Below are 22,088 nucleotides of genomic sequence, written 5' to 3' on the forward strand. Positions count from 1 at the left end.
GCTGCTTGGCCTGCTGTGTTCATCCAGCTCCACACTTTGTTATCGTTGGTGGTACAGCAATGCTTTTCACTGCCTTGGCCCTATGCTTTGGAATTCCCTGCCTAAATCTCTCTAACTCTCTCACTGTTCCTATGAAACATGCTTTAAAACCTCTTTAGCTTAGCTTTCGGTCACCTGTCTTAATACCTTGGTGTCACATTTTGCCCAAAACATGCTGCTGTGAAATAGTTCGACACATTTTATTGTGTTAAAGGCACTGTGTAAATACCAGTTCTTGCTGTCATCTATTCCTGTTGTACTTATACTGTTAGCACTACCAGAAACCATTGCATGGATTTTGTTCTTAAGAACTCAAAGTATAAGATTAACCTAGGTTTCAACAAACAAAAGGTCCGCCACTGAGCCTCAGTCAGCAGACCTGGGTCAGAACTATATTCACTGCTGTATCAGTTCTTGGACTAATGAGTTACCACTGCCTGTGCGTTTTTTTTAGATGCATTGAAAAGACATAACCAGACCAAAAGCTGTGATGTCAACAACTGGATCATGCCAGTCCACCAAATTCAAGAATGGAACATTTCAGATTCACATGATCAGATTTTAAGTTCAACCCCCATAAGGAATCACATTCAACGATAAACTGACTTCAACTGCCATTAAATGAGGGGGCAGGACAGACAGGGTGTCATGGGACTTCTGTTGTTGACTTGCTCTCCTGTCATTCAAGGCTCTGTACTGGAACCATAGGGTGAACAATATTTCTTTCCCCTTTCTCCTCTTAGGTCCACCATAACCAAATACATTCCCTCTTCCATCTGCCTCACACTGAGTGGCCATTTGTCACACATTATCCCAGGCAGCAATATGACTGGCAGGAGCATCACAGCCAAGCCTGATCTTGGTGGAGTGGGCGTTATTGCTGAGTGAACCAGGAGCTTATACTGAAGTACGGTCTGCTAGGGAGGACAGTAGGCGCCCAACTACTGCCCTCCTGAGAACTGATTAACAATCAGCATGGAGCAGGAACCAAACTCAGAACTTTGTGGTCTCTACAGCTCAGTGTAGTAGGGGTGATGCAGCGAGGGTTTCTGCATTTCTTCAAACAGAACAGGAGTTTGGTGTGTATGATGAAAACACAAACCAACCTTACCTGTATATCCTATTTTCTCAAAGCTCAGTAAGTTGAAAATGCTATTGTAGAGCTGCATCTCCTTCTTGTGGTTTTGGTCCATTTCATCCAGGATTTCCATCAGCTCATTGCCTGTCTTGGTTGGGTGGCCACACTCCCCCTCATGAGCAGTTAGCTCATGGAATGGCCCCTGCCATGGACATCCAATCCGCTTATATTTACACAGAGTTACTCTAGAATAGGAAGGGCAGGGAGGAAAACAATGCAGCAGGTTAAACAGAGTTTAAACAGGCTCAAACAAACAGAGTGACTGGCATTTCTAACACACCATTCACGCAATCAGGATGCTCCAAACCCATCAGTTCTGTATGCAGTACTGGTTACCACACTTTAGCAAAGGTGAGAAAGTCATCATGGTGCTCCGATTTACCTAAATGGCTCCAGTGATGGGAAGATTTTGGTTACAAGGTTAGAGTGGAAAGAGTGGAGCAGACTTCTTGGAGTAACGAAGATTGACAGAAGATTTGATTGAGGTGCACAAGATTTTCACAGGCTTGGCCAAGATAAACACAGAAAAACTTTTCCTTTAGTTAATGGCACAATGACCGGAGAACACGGATATAAGATTTTGGGCTCAAAATATAGGGGGATTGTGAGGAAGAATTTTCTTACACAATGTGTGGTAACGAGCTACAACTCACTGTTTTTATTCATTCATGGGATGAGGGCATCGCTGACTAGGCCAGCATTTATTGCCCTTCCCTAATTGTCTAGAGAGTAATTGAGAGTCAACCACATTGCTGTGGATCTGGAGTCACACCCAGGCCAGACCAGGTAAGATATCCTTAGATAACAAGGTGTAGAGCTGGATGAACACAGCAGGCCAAGCAGCATCAGAGGTGCAGGAAAGTTGACGTTTTGGGCCTAGACCCTTCTTCAGAAAAGGGGAAGGGGAAGGGGGTTCAGAAATGAATAGGGAGAGAGGGGGAGGCAGATAGAAAATAGTTGGAAGAGAAGATAGGTGCAGAGGAGACATACAGGTCAAAGACATGGGGGTGAAGCCAGTAAAGGTGAGTGTAGGTGGGGACTTAGGGAGGGGAATAGGTCAGTCCGGGGAGGACGGACATGTCAAGGGGGAGGGATGAGGCTAGTGGGTAGGAATTGGGGTGGAGCTTGAGGTGGGAGGAGTGGAAAGGTGGGAGGAAGGACAGGCTAGGGAGGCAGGGACAAGCTGTGCTGGTTTTGGGATGCGGTAGCCAGAGGGGATGCTTCTAACTCCTTCCCAAAATCCACAAATCTGACTGCCCTGGTTGACCCATTGTCTCTGCCTGCTCCTGCCCCACTGAACTTATCTCTAGTTATCTCAACTCCACTTTCTTCCCCTCGGTCCACCAACTCCTCACCTACGTCTGTGACACCACTCATGCTCTCTACCTCCTCCAAAACTTCTGATTCCCTGGTCCCCAGCACCTTATCTTTACCATGGGCGTCGAGTCCCTATTCACCTGCATTCCCCATGCAGATGGCCTAAAGACCCTCCGCTTCTTCCTGTCCTGGAGGCCCAACCAGTCCCACTCCACTGACACACTCGTCCGCTTAGCCGAACTTGTCCGTACCTTTAAGGACTTCCCTTTCAATTCCTCCCACTTCCTACAAACAAAGGGGGTGGCCATGGGTACCCGCATGGGCCCAAACTATGCTTGCTTCTTTGTAGGTTACGTGCAACAATCCTTCTTCCGTAGCTACACTGGCCCTAAACCCCACCTCTTCCTCCGTTACTGTATCGTTGATGACTGTATCTGCACCACCTCGTGCTCCCACAAGGAGCTTGAACAGTTCATCCACTTCACATATTCCTTCCATCCTAACTTTAAGTTCACCTGGGCCATCTCTGAAACCTCTCTCTCCTTCCTGGATCTCTCTGTTTCCATCTCTGGAAACCGAAACCGATATCCATTTCAAGCCCACCGACTCCCACAGCTACCTAGAATACACATCTTCCCAGCCATCTTCTGGCAAAAATGCCATCCCCGATTCCCAACTCCTTCGCCTCTGCCGCATCTGCTCCCAGGATGAGGCATTCGACTCCCGAACATTTCAGACGTCCTCGTTTTTCAAGGACCGCAACTTCCCCCACTGAGTGGTCGAGAACCCCCTTGACTGTGTATCTCACATTTCCCGCAACTCATCCCTCACGCCCCCACCCCACAATAACAACCAAAACAGAATCCCTCTTGTCCTCACATACCACCCCACCAACCTCCAGATCCAACACATCATCCTCCGACACTTCCACCATCTGCAATCCGACACCACCACCAAAGACATTTTTCCCTCCCCACCTCTATGTGCTTTCCAAAGGGACCACTCTCCCCATGACTCCCTTGTCTGCTTCACACACCCCTCCAGCCCCACCATACCCGGCGCATTTCCCTGCAACCGCAGGAAGTGCTACACTTGCCCCTACGCCTCCTCCCTTACCCCCATCCCAGGTCCCAAGAAGACCTTCCACATGAAGCAGATGTTCACCTGCACAGCTGCTAACGTGGTATAGTCCATCTGCTGTTCCCGTTGTGGCCTCCTCTACATCGGCGAAACCAAGCGGAGGCTTGGGGACCGCTTTGTGGAACACCTATGCTCGGTTCACGCGAAACAACTGCACCTCCCAGTTGCAAACCATTTCAACTCCCCCTCCCATTCCGCAGACGACATGTCCATCATGGGACTCCTGCAGTGTCACAATGATGCCACCTGAAGGTTGCAGGAACAGCAACTCATATTCTGCTTGGGAACCCTGCAAACCAATGGTATCAATGTGGACTTCATTAGCTCAAAAGCTCCCCTCCATCTACTAGCACAGCTTGACCCTGCCTCCCTAACCTGTCCTTCCTCCCACTTTTCCCCTCCTCCCACCTCAATCCCCACCCCACCTCCTCCCTACTAGCCTCATCCCGCCCCTTTGGCCTGTCTATCCTCCCTGGACTGACCTATCCCATGCCTAACTCCCCACCTACACTCACCTTTACTGGCTCCACCCCTGCCTCTTTGGCCTGTCTGTCTCCTCCCCTGTCACTTACCTTATCCTCAATCTTCTCAATCCGCTTCCCTTTCTCTCTCTATTTATTTCAGAACCCCCTTCCCCTCCCCTATTTCTGAAGAAGGGTCTAGGCCCGAAACGTCAGCCTTCCTGCTCCTCTGATGCTGCTTGGTCTGCTGTGTTCATCCAGCTCTACACCTTGTAATCTCAGATTCTCCAGCATCTGCAGTTCCTACTATCTCTAAAATATCCTTACATGCCTTAATTCCCTAAAGTACATTAGTAAATCAAGATAACAAAATGTGAGGCTGGATGAACACAGCAGGCCAAGCAGCATCTCAGGAGCACAAAAGCTGACGTTTCGGGCCTAGACCCTTCATCAGAGAGGCCTCTCTGATGAAGGGTCTAGGCCCGAAACGTCAGCTTTTGTGCTCCTGAGATGCTGCTTGGCCTGCTGTGTTCATCCAGCCTCACATTTTGTTATCTTGGATTCTCCAGCATCTGCAGTTCCCATTATCTCTGATACTACATTAGCAAATCAGATGGGTTTTCCCCTGACAATTGACAATGGACTAATTCCAGATTTAAAAAAGACTTGAAATCAAATTTCGCTGTGACTGTAGTGGGATTTGAATCCAGGTCCCAAGAATACTTCCTGGGCCTCTAGGTTAACAATACAGCAAGAATACCAATAGGCCATTGCCTCCAAGGTTTACAGTACATTTGTAGCTCGGGTTGTAGATGTTGTGGTTGGTTGGCTCGCCGAGCTGGTTCATTGTTTTTCTGCAGACATCTCATTACTCTGCTGGGTAACATAATCAGCGCAGCCTTCGATGAAGCGCTGTTGTGCTTTCCCGCCTGGCATTTAAACTCTGGAGTCTGTTCAGCTGGATTGCCTCACTTCTGGTTTTCCTTCACAATGGAGTGCATATGGGGTTGAGCTTTCTGTGTTTGATTGGGACAAGCAAAGCAGAGGCAAGCACACGAGTTCCTAAAAACCTGGTGCTCCATGAAGAAAGCCACCAACAAACTCATAGAACGCCACCCCATATACACTCAATTGCGAAGGAAAACCAGAAGTGAGGTAACCCAGCTCAATGGACTCCAGAGTTTAAAAACCAGGCGAGAAAACACACCGACACTTTATCGGAGGCTGCACTGATGATGTTACCCAGCAGAGTAATGAAACGTCTGTGGAACAACAAACCAGCTCGGCGGGTCATTGCCTCCCTTTAAGGATGGAGATACTTACGAAGTCCCTTTCACAATCTCAGGATGTCACAAAGTAAATTAAATACTTTTGAACTGCAGTCACTATTGGAACGTAGGGACACATGGCAGCTAAGGTATATACAGTAAAGCCCCACAATCAGCAATTTGATCATGGTCAAATAATCTTTTTTGATGACAATAGCACTCCAGGTGAGGTCAGTATGGTAAGGAGTAACAAAGAGGCAGTTCATTAACTGAGATGAGATGTGAATAACCACATTCTGGGTATGTTGCGAGTTAGGATGGTGCATCTTGTGGCATTGGTAAGAAGGCATTAAATAAATCATGTCTCCAGAAACCATACCAACATCTCACATTCGACAAATTAATCCAACCAATGCAGTCCCTAGGGCAGTGTGGAGCTTATGACAGATCCCACTGCTCCCAGGTGCCTACTGTTCCAGCACAGGGCTTTCCAGAGTATGGAGCCGAGGGCAGTCTCCTTGGTTGCTCTATTGGAAATACAACGGAGCACAATGTGCTAAATGTGTCAAATTGTCCATTTTGATAGAGGCAGAAAGAGTACAAGAGCTCATTATCTAAATGGTGAGAGGTTGTAAAACTCTGAAATGCAGTGAACTGGATGACCTGGTATACAAACTACAGCTTAGTATGCAGGTACAGCAAATTAGAATGCATACAGCAAATAATCAGGAAAGCTATTGGAATGTCATATTTCATTGCAAGGGGAATTAAATGTAAGCGTAGGGAGGTTATGCTTCAGTTATACAGGGCATTGGTAAGATTGCATCTGGAGTACTGTGTATAGTATTGGTCACTGTACTTACAGAAGGATGTTAATGTGTTGGAAGCAGTTCAGAGAAAGTTTACAAGGCTAACACTGGGAATGAGTGGATTGCCATATGAGGAAAGATAAGACAGGCTAGGTGTAGAACTGGGGTCATAGTTTAGAAATAGGGGAGCACTCACTTAAAACACAAATGACAAAACAGTTTTCTTCTCTCAGAGAGTTGTGAATTCCCTTCCTTAAAAGCACTGGGTGTAGAATTTCTAAACATTTTTAAGACAGAGGAAAATAGATTCTTGATTATCAAGGCAATGCAAGGCCAATGGCGACATGCAGGAATGTAGAGTTAAAATCACATCAGTTATGGTCTTATTGTATGGTGGAGCAGGTTCAATGGGTCAGTTGGCTTACTCTTGTTCCTTGACTGTATGATCAAATGTAGCTAAGGAACAGCTCTGAATTCCTGTCATCTGAATGCCGACAGGCTAAACCACTGACAATTCCAACGAGTACAGGTTAACCCGTCTGCCATCTCAGAGTAGAGGTCCACTCACATTCTCATTCTGTAAACTTATAAATACTGCAAATTTGCAAATAGAAATAAAAGCAAGCAAGAGGGTATGAATAAGTTAATAAGACAGAAGTGAAGAATCTCAACTCAAGGAGTATAACCCAAATGTATTCAGTGGGATAGTGACATGACAGAGCCAGGCTAGCATTGACAATATCACACGAAACTAATCAGTAACAGATAAATATTCGCTGACTTGTGTTGAGTGATGGATCAAGCAATATTTAGAGAAAAGCACATAGAATACTTCATTGTCAGATTTTTAAAACATCAAAACACTGAACAATATTATCTCCTTTTTCTTGCCCATCTGGAGAAACACCATCTTTCACAGTATGAAAAGCAGAATGGGACAATAATAAACAGTTAGTTTGTTGGCACGGAAGCTATTCAGCCAGACTCATACATGAATTACTAAAGATGGTGTTCAAGTCTCTATTTTGTGATGTATTTTAAGCACTGTAAACAGAAGGATTACAGATCCAGTTCTATAATGTACTGGTAGTTTGAAGCTAAATTATATGCTGAATTTCACAGTATATCATTTCAAACTTCCTAGTGGAATTTATTTTTTGTTTTCATGCTGCAAATGATGTTGGCAAGGCTGACAATTATATTGCCCATCCCTGAGGTGTGACAGGCTTTTTCCCAGAAATGTTGCAGACTGTGTGGTAACATTGCTCCCAAGTCATTAGAAGGTACAGCACAAAGGGAAGGCGTTCAGTCCATCTTGTCTTTGGAAGAACTACATAATTATATCCACTCCCAGATGTTTAGTCCCCTTATCCTGTGTTTTTTCAAGTATTTCTGCAATTTACATTTAGAAGTTATTATTTTGAATTGGTGTTAACATCTTTTCAGACAACGTGTTCCAGATAATTATTAATTGGTTATGTAGAGAAAATCCACTTCATGTTCCGTCTGAGTGAAGAAGGTTACCTCAGAGTATAACGGGATCTTGGTCAGTTGGGCCAACGGGTCAATGAGTGGCAAACAGAGTTTAATTTAGATAAATGTGAGATGCTGAATTTTAAAAAGGCAGAACAGGGCAGGACTCATACACTTATTGGTAAGGTCCTGGGGAGTGTTGCTGAGCAAAGAGACCTTGGAGTGCAGGTTCATAGTTCCTTGAAAGTGCAGGCACGGGCAGACAGGATAGTGAAAAAGATATTTGGTATATTGCCTTTATTGGTCAATGCATTGAGTATAGGAGTTGGGAGGTCATGTGTGGCTATACAGGACACTAGTTAGGCCACTTTTGGAATTTTGCATGCAATTCCGAGCTTCCTGCTATAGGAAAGATGTTGTGAAACTTAAGAGGGTTCAGGAAAGAATTATAAGCATGTTGCCAGGGTTGGAGGGTTTGTTCTCCTGGGAGAGGCTGAATAGGCTGAGCTATTTTCCCTGGAGTAACGAAGGCTCAGGAGTGGCCTTATAGAAGTTTATAAAATAATGAGGGTCACGGATAAGGTGAATAGACAAGGTCTTTTCTCCAGGGTGGAGGAGTCCAAAACTAGATGGCATAGGTTTCAGGTGAGAGTGGAAAAGATTTAAAAGGGGCAACTTCTTCAGGCAGAGGGTGGTGCGTGTATGGAATGAGATGCCAGAGGAAGTGATCGAAGCTGGTACAATTTACATTTAAAAGGCATCTGGATGGGTATAAGAATAGGAACGTTAGGCAGGATATAGGCCATACATTGGCAAACGGGACTAGATTTATTTAGGATGTTTGGTTGGCATTGATGAGTTAGACTGAAGGGGCTGTTTCCATATTGTACAGTTCCATAACTCCATGATTCTTTTACTAATTATTTTAAATCTGTGCCCTCTGCCACTGGCAACACTTGTTCCCTTATCTACCAAAGCTTTACATAATTTTGATTCATTTTATTTAATTTCCTCCTCAACCTTTTTTATTGAAGTATTTCCTTCTTCTACATATAAGGAAAATCCTGACAAATCTCTTGAATTCCCTGTTTCCTGTAGTTGAGAAAATCGTCCCAGAGACAGTGTGGCCTTTGAACTTCCACGGGAAGATCTGACATGGATTATGTTTCCAGACAAATCCAAGCAGAACACCAACAATACCACCAGAAACTCTTTATTTTATTCATCCACCTGACAAAGGCATTTGACTCAGTAAATGGGGTGAAGTTCTGAGTAGAGATCTGGATGTCCAAGAAACTTCAGCACAGCGACATCATCGTTTCATGATCATATGGGTGCAACTATCTTGAACAGGAGACAGTAAGGACTGCAGATGCTGGAAAGCTAGAGTCAATAAATATGGAGCTGGAAAAGCACAGCAGGTCAAGCAGCAAGCAAGGAGCAGTGGGAAGCCCATGTTTCAGGCTGAAACCCTTTGTCAAAATAGTCCCTTCAAAATATTGATAAGTGTCTGGCAAGGCTATGTGACAGGCCACATTCTATTTACAATCCACCTATTATTGACCAAGAGAGTGTTGCTATCAATCGTTCAGATTGGCAACAACTTCCCCATCAAGTTGCATTGTGTTTTGAGTCATAATTCCATAAGGCAGGGTGGTGGCAGAGATAGTAAACCTACATAGCAGGTTTTGCACACTAGATCTCAATAACCCATGCGACAGTTTGGCCCAGTTGCTCAAAAACCTAGGGTTGAGAATTGTCCCCATTCAGTCACATGAAGACCTACAAGAGAGAACTGCAACCGATTTGTAGGACTATACAATGCAGAGGAGGCACTACAGCAAGTATGCAATGACCCTATTTACACTAGTCCCACTTATCAGCTCTTGGCCCATAGCCTTAAATGTTATGCCATTTCAAGTGCTCATTCTCACACTTCTTAAAGACTATAGAGAAGATGTCACCTCAAATACAGGGAAAGGGGACAAACCTCCTCTGCTTAAAGAACAAACCCAGCTTCTCTAGTCTCTCCACATAATAAAAAGTATATATTTCATGAATCTCTGAAATTTTTCTAATGGTTTAAGGAGGAGAATCCAGGATATTGACCCAGTGACAGGGAGTAAGTGTTCAGTTTGGAACAGCACGGAAGGAACCTTGTAGATAAGGGTGTTCAGTTGACCATGCCGCATTTACTGCACTCTTTGTGAGTTATAACCACAATATGACAGGTGAGAACAAGGAATTGAGTTTGCCATACATTTCATGCCAAAAGCTCCAACTTGTTGCTGCTGAGTTTCGTGTATGTTCTTTGGTCAGCATTCATCCAGGAAAGCAGATATGATCTAGCAACAACATGTTCAAAACCTGGGTAAGCTTCAGCTCTCAAGTACAATTGTTAAATTAAAGTGGGACTTTTACTCACATTGAGCAGTGATCCAATGGATGAGGCACTGTACCTGGATATATATGTGTGGAACCGCAGGAGATGGGTGAGATCCTCAATAAATATTTCTCCTCTGTTTACTGTGGAGAAAGACATGAAGACTTGGCAACTTGGGGAAGTTAGTGACGATATCTTGGGGACAGTCCATATCTTAGTAGAGGTGGTGTTGGAAGTGTTAGAATGTGTGAACGTGGATAAATCTACTGGTCCTGACCATGGAAATCCAAAAATCCTGCAAGAGGCTAGAGAAGAAATTGCAGGGGGCCCTGGCTGATATATTTCCATCATCGTTAGCCACTGGTGAGATCTCAGATGACTGCATGGTAGTGAATGTTGCATCTCTGTTCAAGAAGGGCTGCAAAGAAAAACCTAGAAACTACAGACCAAGAAGCCTAATATCCATGGTAGCTAAGTTACTTGAGAAGATTCTGAGGCATTTGGGAGACAGGGTTTGATTAGGAGTATTCAGCGTGGCTTTGTGCATGGGAGACTAAGCCTTTCAAATTTGTTAGAGTCCTTCGATAAAGATTGATAAGGCCTGGGCAGTGGACGTAGTCTATATAGATTTCAGTAAGGCCTTTGATTAGGTTCTACATGGTAGGCTGCTTTGAAAAGTTAGATTGCACAGAATCCAGGCAGAGCTGGCAATTGGATACACAACTAGCTTGATGGTAGGAAGCAGAGAGTAATAGTGGAAGGATGCTTGTCACACTGGAGAACTATGACTAGTGATGTACCTCAGGGGCTGATGCTGGGCCCATTGCAGTTTATTATCGATATCACTGATTTGGATGAAAATGTACAAGGCATCATTAGTAAGTCTGCAGATGACACTAAAATAGCGGTATCATGGACAGTGAGGAAGGTTATCAGAAACTGCAGCAGGATCTTGATCAGCTGGGAAAGTGGGCTCAGAAATGGCAAATGGAGTTTAATATAGATAAGTGTGGGGTGTTGCATTTTGGAAAGTCAAATCCAGGTAGGAGTTTCATTGTAAATGGTAGGGCCTTAAGGAGTGTAGTGGAACAGAGGGACTTTGGAGTTCATGCACACGATTCTCTGAAAATGGAGTCACAAGTAGACAGGGCAGTGAAGAAGGTTTTTGATGCACCGGCCTTCATCAGTCAGGGCACTGAGTACAGGAGTTGGGAAGTTATGTTGCAGTTCTACAGAATGTTGGGGAGGCTGCACTTGGGAGTATTGAGTTCAGTTTTGGTCACCTTACTGTAGCAAGGATATTATTAAACTGGAATGAGTGCAGAAGAAATTTACAAGGATATTGCCAGGATTCAAGGGACTGAGTTATAGTGAGAGGTTGGACAAGCTAGCACCTTTCTTCTTTAGGGTTTAGGAGACTGAGTTGGGGGGGGGGGATCTTATAGAAGTGTGTAAGATCATGAGAGGCATGTAAAGGGCAAATGCAGTCGGGGCTTTTTCCCCAGAGTTGGAATTGAGGACTAAAAAGGATATCAGTTTAAGGTAAGGGGGGGGGGGAAATACATTGAGAATCTGAGGGACAACGTTTTTACACAAAGGACGGTATGCATATGGAATGAGCTGCCAGCGGAAGTGGTGAGGCAGGTACATTAACAACATTTAAAAGGCATTTGGATGAATACATGGATGGGAAATGTTTAGAAGTATTTGGGCCACATGCAGGGAAATGGTGTTGGACTCTATGACAAATAGACTGTGGCACAGAAATATTGTAGAGCAGGAAGGAAATAATTCTCAATCCTTAAATTAGTTATTCACTAATTTCTGTTTATTCATTCATGGGATGCCGGCATCAGTGCCGCTGGTGAGGCCAACCCTAGTTTCCCCTGAAAAAGTGGTGGTGATCTGCCTTCTTGAACTGTTACAGCCCGTTTGGTGTAGATATGCCCACATGTTCATCAGGGAGAGAATTCCTGGAACTTGATATAATGACAGGAGGAACGGTGACATATTTCAAAGGCGAAATGGCGATGTATGGAGGATAACTTACAGGTAATAGTTTTCCCATGTACCTGCTGCCCTTGTTCTCCTAGATGAGAGAAGATTGTAGAAGGTGGCAGCCTTTTAGAAGTAAGGAACCTTTCTTTGGCCTTACAGAGTTTCTGCGGTGCATTTTATAAATGGTACACATCACATCGATTGGTGAAGGGAATGAATGCTTGTGGTTGTGTACTGATGTGCTGCTGTATTCAGGTGGTTCAAGTTTCTTCAGTGTGTTACACTCAATCAAACAAGTAGAGTCACAATCTTGATGTGTGCCTTGCAGATGATGGACAAGCTTTGGGAAGGGAGTTACTTATGCAATATTCCTGACCTCTGGCCTGTTGTTATAGCCACAGTATTTATATGGTTAGTCCAGCTAATTTTCTGCTCGATGGTCACCCTTAGAGTGTTGACAGTGGGTGATTCAGTGATGGCAGCGGTGGAACGTCAAGAGGTGAGAGCTAAATTCCCTCTTGTTGGAGACGGTCATTGCCAGGCATTTGAATATCACAGTTGTTAACCTGCCACTTGTGAGCCTAATCTTGGATACTGTACAGGCCTTGCTGTATTTGGACAATGATTGGTTCAGTATCTGAAGGGTCATGAATGATGCTGAATATTGAGTAATCACAAGCAAACATCCCCACTTCTGCCCTTATCATCGATGGAAGACAACTGATGAAAATGGCTGAGCTGAGGACGCTATCTCAAGCAACTCCTACTCACATGTCCTGGCGTTGAGATAACAGATCGCAAACAACCGCAGCTAGTGGACAGTATATTTCCCCCCTCAATTCCCATTTAGTATCGTGTTGCTCGGGTTTCTTGATGCCACTGGTCAGAGTAATCCAAAGTCAGAATGAGATAGACTAGAGATAATAGGAACTGCAGATGCTGGAGAATCCAAGATAATAAAATGTGAGGCTGGATGAACACAGCAGGCCAAGCAGCATCTCAGGAGCACAGAAGCTGACGTTTCGGGCCTAGACCCTTCGGGCCTAGACCCTTCATCAGAGAGGGGGATGGGGAGAGGGAACTGGAATAAATAGGGAGAGAGGGGGAGGCGGACCGAAGATGGAGAGTAAAGAAGATAGGTGGAGAGAGTATAGGTGGGGAGGTAGGGAGGGGATAGGTCAGTCCAGGGAAGACGGACAGGTCAAGGAGGTGGGATGAGGTTAGTAGGTAGATGGGGGTGCGGCTTGGGGTGGGAGGAAGGGATGGGTGAGAGGAAGAACAGGTTAGGGAGGCAGGTACAGGTTGGACTGGTTTTGGGATGCGGTGGGTGGAGGGGAAAAGCTGGGCTGGTTGTGTGGTGCAGTGGGGGGAGGGGACGAACTGGGCTGGTTTAGGGATGCAGTTGGGGAATGGGAGATTTTGAAACTGGTGAACTTCACGTTGATACCATTAGGCTGCAGGGTTCCCAGGCGGAATAGGAGTTGCTGTTCCTGCAACCTTCGGGTGGCATCATTGTGGCACTGCAGGAGGCCCATGATGGACATGTCATCTAAAGAATGGGAGGGGGAGTGGAAATGGTTTGTGACTGGGAGGCGCAGTTGTTTGTTGCGAACTGAGCGGAGGTGTTCTGCAAAGCGGTCTCCAAGCCTCCGCTTGGTTTCCCCAATGTAGAGGAAGCCATACCGGGTACAGTGGATGCAGTATACCACATTGGCAGATGTGCAGGTGAACCTCTGCTTAATGTGGAATGTCATCTTGGGGCCTGGGATAGGGGTGAGGGAGGAGGTGTGGGGGCAAGTGTAGCATTTCCTGCGGTTGCAGGGGAAGGTGCCGGGTGTGGTGGGGTTGAAGGGCAGTGTGGAGCGACCAAGGGAGTCACGGAGAGAGTGGTCTCTCCGGAAAGCAGACAGGGGTGGGGATGGAAAAATGTCTTGGGTGGTGGGGTCGGATTGTAGATGGCGGAAGTGTCGGAGGATGATGCGTTGTATCCGGAGGTTGGTGGGGTGGTGTGTGAGAACGAGGGGGATCCTCTTTGGGTAGTTGTGGCGGGGGCGGGATGTGAGGGATGTGTTGCGGGAAATTCGGGAGACGCGGTCAAGGGCGTTCTCGATAACTGTGGGGGGAAAGTTGCGGTCCTTGAAGAACTTGGACATCTGGGATGTGCAGGAATGGAATATCTTATCGTGGGAGCAGATGCGGCGGAGGCGGAGGAATTGGGAATAGGGGATGGAATTTTTGCAGGAGGGTGGGTGGGAGGAGGTGTATTCTAGGTAGCTGTGGGAGTCGGTGGGCTTGAAATGGACATCAGTTACAAGCTGGTTGCCTGAGATGGAGACTGAGAGGTCCAAGAAGGTGAGGGATGTGCTGGAGATGGCCCAGGAAAACTGAAGGTTGGGGTGGAAGGTGTTGGTGAAGTGGATGAACTGTTCAAGCTCCTCTGGGGAGCAAGAGGCGGCGCCGATACAGTTATCAATGTACTGGAGGAAGAGGTGGGGTTTGGGGCCTGTGTAGGTGCGGAAGAGGGACTGTTCCCAGGTCCCAAGATGACATTCCACATTAAGCAGAGGTTCACCTGCACATCTGCCAATGTGGTATACTGCATCCACTGTACCCGGTGTGGCTTCCTCTACATTGGGAAAACCAAGCGGAGGCTTGGAGACCGCTTTGCAGAACACTTCTGCTCAGTTCGCAACAAACAACTGCGCCTCCCAGTCGCAAACCATTTCCACTCCCCCTCCCATTCTTTAGATGACATGTCCATCATGGGCCTCCTGCAGTGCCACAATGATGCCACCCGAAGGTTGCAGGAACAGCAACTTATATTCCGCCTGGGAACCCTGCAGCCTAATGGTATCAATGTGGACTTCACCAGCTTCAAAATCTCCCCTTCCCCAGCTGCATCCCTAAACCAGCCCAGTTCGTCCCCTCCCCCCACTGCACCACACAACCAGCCCAGCTTTTCCCCTCCACCCACCGCATCCCAAAACCAGTCCAACCTGTACCTGCCTCCCTAACCTGTTCTTCCTCTCACCCATCCCTTCCTCCCACCCCAAGCCGCACCCCCATCTACCTACTAACCTCATCCCACCTCCTTGACCTGTCTGTCTTCCCTGGACTGACCTATCCCCTCCCTACCTCCCCACCTATACTCTCTCCACCTATCTTCTTTTCTCTCCATCTTCGGTCCGCCTCCCCCTCTCTCCCTATTTATTCCAGAACCCTCAACCCATCCCTCTCTCTGATGAAGGATCTAGGCCCGAAACATCAGCTTCTGCGCTCCTGAGATGCTGCTTGGCCTGCTGTGTTCATCCAGCCTCACATTTTATTATTATGAGATAGACTACACTGGACTAAGACAGAAACAGTGTGCATATCAGGAAATTTGGGTCAAAGTGGGAATTTAACTGGCAAATTTTTTGCAAGTTTAATTGTAGCGTTAAGAACCAGAATCAGAACTAGAGTCATAGGAAGTTAAAATAACATTATTAAAAAGCCGTCTCAAAGTGGTAGTTATCTGTCAAATACCTGAAATTTCTTGCGTAAATTAAGTGTTGACTACGGTAGCAGCAAATTGAAAAGGTCACTAGAGCTGTCTATATATGGGGATGTTCAAAGCAAATGGTCAATGTATAACAAATACTTAAGATTGAGACTTTGCCCGAGTGAGACTGAATAAGTGAATGACAGTAACAAGGTCAGCCAACTGGCCCTAAAAGAATGTCAATGCCCTAACTGGACCAGATTAACAGCCGCAATCAGGGAACTCATATTCTCTGAGGTCCAGCTGGCTGACCTTGTTATTGTCATTCACTTATTCAGTAGGTTAGTAAATTTGCAGAAGACACTAAGGTCGGTGGAGTTGTGGATAGTGACGAAGGATGCTGTAGGTTGCAGAGAGACATAGATAAGCTGCAGATCTGGGCTGAGAGGTGGCAAATGGAGTTTAATGTGGACAAGTGTGAGGTGATGCACTTTGGTAGGAGTAACAAGAAGGCAAAGTACAGGGTTAATGGTAAGATTCTTAGTAGTGTAGATGAGCAGTGAGATCTCGGTGTCCATGTACACAGATCCTTGAAAGTTGCCACCAAAGTTGACAGGGCTGTTAAGAAGGCATACAGTGTTTTAGCTTTTATTCATACAGGGATCAAGTTCCGGAACCAAGAGGTTATGCTACAGCTGTACAAAACTCTGGTGCGGCCGCACTTGGAGTATTGTGTACAGTTCTGGTCACCGCATTATAAGAAGGATGTGGACGCTTTGGAAAGGGTGCAGAGGAGATTTACCAGGATGTTGCCTGGTATGGGGGGAAGGTCTTACGAGGAAAGGCTGAGGGACTTGAGGCTGTTTTCATTAGAGAGAAGAAGGTTGAGAGGTGACTTAATTGAAACATATAAAATAATCAGAGGGTTAGATAGCGTGGATACGGAGAGCCTTTTTCCTAGGATGGTGACGGCGAGCACGAGGGGGCATAGCTTTAAATTGAGGGGTGAAAGATATAGGACAGATGTCAGAGGTAGTTTCTTTACTCAGAGAGCAGTAAGGGAATGGAATGCTTTGCCTGCAACGGTAGTAGATTCGCCAACTTTAGGTACATTTAAGTCGTCATTGGATAAGCATATGGAAGTACATGGAATAGTGTAAGTTAGATGGGCTTGAGGTCGGTATGACAGGTCGGCACAACATCGAGGGCCGAAGGGCCTGTACTGTGCTGTAATGTTCTATGTTCTAATCATTACAAATCAACTGGGAATTTGGGTCAAAGTAGGAAAAGAAGCAATAATTGAGTCATTTCACAATAGTAGTGCCAGCAGCATGACTTCGAATCCAGGTGCTCACAATCTATGGCAACGATTTGGAGATAGGGACTAAATGTCATATTTTCAAATTTGTAAATGATATAAAACTAAATGGTTGTGTGCTGTGAGAGGTCAAGCAGCTTCAGTAGGATTTCAACAAGCTTAATGAATCAGCAAGAATTCCTCAAGGTAATGTCCTAGGCTCAGCGATCTTCAGCAGCTCCATCAACAACCTACCCACCATCAGAAGGTAAGAAATAGGGATATGACTGCACAATATTCAGTACCATTCACAAGTCCTCAGATACTGCACATTCAAATAAAACAAGACCTAGGTGATATTCAGCTTGGGCTGAAAAGTGGCAAGTAAGATTTGTGCCACACAAGTATCAGGCAGTGAGCATTTTCAATGAGAAATTGATGTTCAATGTGTTACCATCTCTGAATTCCCCACTATCAACAGCCTGGGATTACCATTAACCAGAAACTCAACTCACCACATAAACAGTGAGGCTAAGAATACCGCAGTGAGTAGCTCCTGGTTCCCAAAAACCAGTCCATTATCCCTAAGGCACAAGTCAACAGTGTGATGGAATACTCCTCACTTAACTGGATTGGCACAGCTCCAACAACAATCAAAATGATCAACATCATCCAAGGCAAAGCAGCCTGGTTGATTGGCACTACATCCACAAATATCTACACCCTCTACCACCAATGCTCAGTAGCAACATTGTACATATTTCCAAGATGTACTGCAGAAATTTACCGAAGATCCTCAAACAGCACCTTCCAAACCCACGACCACTTCAATCTAGAAGTACATGGGGAGCAAATACATGGGAACATCACCAGCTGCAAGTTCCCCTTTAAATGTGAGGTTATCTACTTTTGTGGGTGGAACGGATGTGTACAATATTTCTTGAATAGTATGAGATTGGAAAGTTCTGAGGAAGGGTCACCAGACCCAAAACATTAACTCTGTTTTTCTCCTCCACAGGTACTGCCAGACTTGCTGAGCTTTTCCAGCAACTTTGTTTTTGTTCCTGACTTACAGCATCCGCAGTTCTTTTGGTTTTTATGAGATTGGGAAGTGTACATGTATGAAGTGGCCTATGTGCGCTTGTCGTAAGTCACTGAAAGCAAAACCATGTGGTTCACAAATGCCTCCTACGGAAGGAAATCTGTCATCCTTACTTCGTCTGGCCACTGGCCAGGCCACCTGGCATCAACCCAGCTATGACTAGAATGGTAAATACAGCCCTGTTGATCCTGCAAAGTCCTCCCCTGTCAACGTTTGAGAATTCCTGCCAAATTTGGAAAAGCTGTCTAAGAGTAGTGAAGAAACAGCTCGACAGACTTTTCACAGAAACACTGCTTACATGAAAAGATCCTAAACATCACTATCCTGACCGACTGGAGGTGACGGCACAATGGTATTCTGTTGGAAAGGATTTGTTTACCCTCAGAGTCCTCAGCATTGTCTCATGGCATCAGCTCAGATTAGACACGGAAACCTTCTGCTGATTATCACATTCTTGCCTGGGAAGGTGACGCCCTAGTGGTATTATTGCTGGATTGTTAATCCAGATTACATTCCAGGGACCCGGGTTCAAATCCCACCACGGCAAATGGTGGAATTTGAATTCAATAAGATGTCTGTAATTAGGAGTCTAATGATGACTGTGAATCCATTTGTTAGGCAAAACCCATCTGATTCACTAATGTCCCGTTAGGGAAAGAAACTGGCCACGTGATTTCAGACCCACAGCAATGTGGTTGACTCTTAACTGCCCCTGGTCAATTAGGGATGGGCAATGAATATGATGCCCTCATCCTGTGAATGAATACAGGGAGGGAAATATTCCGTTCTTCCTTGGCTGAAGAATCAATTCTCCTCTGTACTGAAGATCACATGGAAGAAGCACTGAGAGTGGAGAGGGTGCAAGAAGTATGCTAGGTGAGGGATTTAAAGTGTTATCATGAAAAGTGGTGTGGTAAAAGTACAACTGACCAAGTTGGTCAAGTCCTACAGAACACAGATGCTAGACTGAGTCTACGGAAGGCTGAGAAACAGGAAAAAACCTGCTAGAACTTGTCTTCTCAAATCTACTTATTATTGATACACCTGAGAATGAATGTTGGCAGAAGGCAATACTGCACAGTTCTTATTAAGACAAAGTCTTGTGCTTACATTAAGGACACCCTCCATTGTGTGTGCGCCACTATCATCTTGCTAAACAGGGCAGCTAGCTCTCTGATGAAGGGTCTAGGCCCAAAACGTCAGCTTTTGTGCTCCTGGGATGCTGCTTGGCCTGCTGTGTTCATCCAGCCTCACATTTTATTATCTTGGATTCTCCAGCATCTGCAATTCCCATTATCACACGCTATCAAACAGATCCAGCAACACAAGACTGGGCATCTGTGAGGCACCATGGACTATCACTTCCGAACCATAATCAACCACAAGCTTAATCCATGGGTCCTAACTCTACCCTTCCCAACAAGGCTGGTTTACTAGACTACAGGACACATATGCCAGGTGCTGCACCTGACATACTCTAAAATGGAAAACTTGGTGAAACACAATTACTTGCATAGCGTGAAGCATAAGCAAGCACATGCTAGAGCTAAGTGGCCCCACGAGCACAGATAAAATCCAAGTTCTGCAGCCCTGCCATGTCTAGTTGTGAATGATGGTGGACAATTAAACAACAATGAAAGAGGCAGTTTCACAAATATCTTTATCCTCAATAATGGGGAAGCTCAGCCTATCAACGAAATAGACACGGCTGAAGCATTTGCAGCAATGAGTCCTCCAACATCTATAACCAGTGTAACCGATGTCAATAAAAACAGGCTGAATAGGCTGGGACTTTTTCTACTGGGACATAGGAGGTTGAGGGATGGCTTTTCAGAGGTATATAAAATCATGAGGGACATAGATAAGGTGAATAGCAAAGGTGTTTTCTCCAAGTCGGGAGCCTTCAAAACAAGGGGGCATATTTTTAAGGTGAGAGCAAAAAGATTTAAAAAGGACAAGTGCTGATTTTGTTTTACACTGAGCAGTTAGTGTGCGGAATGAACTGCCAGAGGAACTGGTGGATGGAAGTACAGTTACTATGTTTAAAAGACACTGGATAACTTCATGAATAGAAGAGGTTTGGAGGGATATGGCCCAAACGCAGGCAGGTAGGACTAGTTTAGTTTGGGAACATGTTTGGCATGGGCTAGTTAGACCGATGGGTCTGTGTCCATGCTATACGACACTCTGACTCAACGGCTGAAGAAACTGGATGGTGCAAAAGCTACAGGCCGTCACACATTCTAGCAACAGCAATGAAGATTTGTGTTTCAGAACTAGATGTGTCCCTTGCCAAGCTGTTCCAGTACAGCTACAACAGTAACATCTACACCTGTCCCAAATTCTGAAAATATGCCCCCTGAATCTGGACATCCAATCGGGGAAGCATCATTTCTGAACACCTACCCTGTTGAGTCTTGTAACAGAAATTGTGTGTCCTCTTTGTGAAGATCAAACCAAGAGGTCTGTTCAATTCTTGTTACCCATGATAATTTCCCACACTTCTGTCTGTAAGGGACTGTATTTGTCTTCACAAATCATTTTCTCTTTGCATATTTTTAGAAGCTTTTAATTAGGGGAGGCAATTGCCTAGTGTTATAGTCACCAGATTAACAATCCAGAGTCCCAGGTAATATTCTGGAGACCTGTATTTAGATCCCACAACAGCAGATGATGGAATTTGAATTTAATAAAAATATGGATTAGAAGCTTATTGAAGCTGACTATCAACTGTCATATAAACCTATCTGGTTCACTAATGCCCTTTAAGGAAGGAAACTGCTGTCCTTACCTGGTCTGGCTTATGTTACTCCAAATTCACAGTAATGTAGCTGACTGTTAACAATTGCAGACAGGCAACAAATGTTAGTTCGACTAGTAATGCCATGAGTGAACAAAAATGTCAATTTCTGTTGTCCCTGCATGTTTTTCCTCATATTCTACTTTCACCCTCTTGATCAATTTTTCTGTCCCCTTTTACTGAATTTTAAAATGCTCCCAAGTCCTCAGGTTTGTTTCTTTTTCTGGGGAAATGTCTCCTCTTTAGAACAAATACTATCCTCAATTTCTTTTATAAGCCATGGTTGCATCACCTTTCCTATTTTATTTCTGAATAAGATAGGAATGGATCATTGTTGTAATTCACACATTTGATCCTTAAATATTAGTTAACTCCTATCCTATCAACCATATAGTGCGGTTTCCAAATCCTTCATTACCAACTCATGCCTCAATCCCTTGCAGTTTCCTTTGTTTAGACTCAGGACTCTAATTTCAGATGTAACTTCCTCATTCTCCAACTTAATGAACATCTCTATCATGTTATGGTTAAGATTCCCCAAAAGCTCCCACATATCAAGACTGTTACTTAATCCTCTCATTAATTTATTATTTCTCAGAAAATCAATTTTGATCCCATTGTCCTTGAAGCTACTATCCAACCTCCAGACTAACTTCCTCTGCAGAATCCATGAATGCTGCCTCCAAAATATGATTGTATCTTTCCCAGAATTCCAGACATGACTCCTCCAATCTAGCTTCCAATCCTGACGCAAAAATCGCTACAGTTCACAAGTGCCATTTTGGTAACTGTGGCAAAGTTTAACATTTCCTCCTTGATGTGTTAACAGCCCTTATCACAGTTGATCACACAATTTTGGGGAGACGATGGTCTAGTGGTATTATCGCTGGACTGTTAATCCAGAGACCAACATAGTGTTCTGGGGACCTGGGATCAAATCCAGCCACAGCAGATGGTGGAATTTGAATTCAATAAATATCTGGAATTAAGAATCTAATGAAGACCATAAATCCATAATCGATTGTCAGGAAAAACCCAATTGGATTTAGTAAAGGAAACTGCCACCCTTACTTGGTCTGGCCTACATGTGACTCCAGACCCACAGCAATGTGATTGAGTCTGAACTGCCCTCTGGGCAATTAGGTATGGGCAATAAATGGTGCCTTGCCAGTGGCACCCTCATCCTGTGAACAAATTTTTAAAAATCCCTCTCCAACATCCCCCAACCCTCTGGGAGGGACTACTTCTAGCTTCTTCCATTCTTATCTTCCATTCCTACTAGACAGTTATTTGTGATGCTTCTGCTGCCCACTCTCACTCTACTAACCCTGGTAACCTCCAAGAATCTATTTTTGCCCCCTTCAATTTTCCATCTGCAAGCT

General features: G+C 44.9%; 1 protein-coding gene across 2 annotated transcripts in view; it reads right to left on the minus strand.

The window, feature by feature from the left end:
- Positions 1-22,088, minus strand: part of zftraf1 (zinc finger TRAF-type containing 1) — a 131,725-nt gene that overhangs the window by 29,805 nt on the left and 79,832 nt on the right. For both annotated transcript variants that reach the window (XM_048557523.2, XM_048557514.2), the window contains exon 3: positions 1,151-1,362. In XM_048557523.2, coding sequence (XP_048413480.1) covers positions 1,151-1,362 — 212 coding nt within the window. The remainder of the gene's footprint in view (positions 1-1,150; positions 1,363-22,088) is intronic.

Source organism: Stegostoma tigrinum, chromosome 2, assembly GCF_030684315.1.
Source record: "Stegostoma tigrinum isolate sSteTig4 chromosome 2, sSteTig4.hap1, whole genome shotgun sequence".
Classification (NCBI taxonomy): Eukaryota; Metazoa; Chordata; class Chondrichthyes; order Orectolobiformes; family Stegostomatidae; genus Stegostoma; species Stegostoma tigrinum.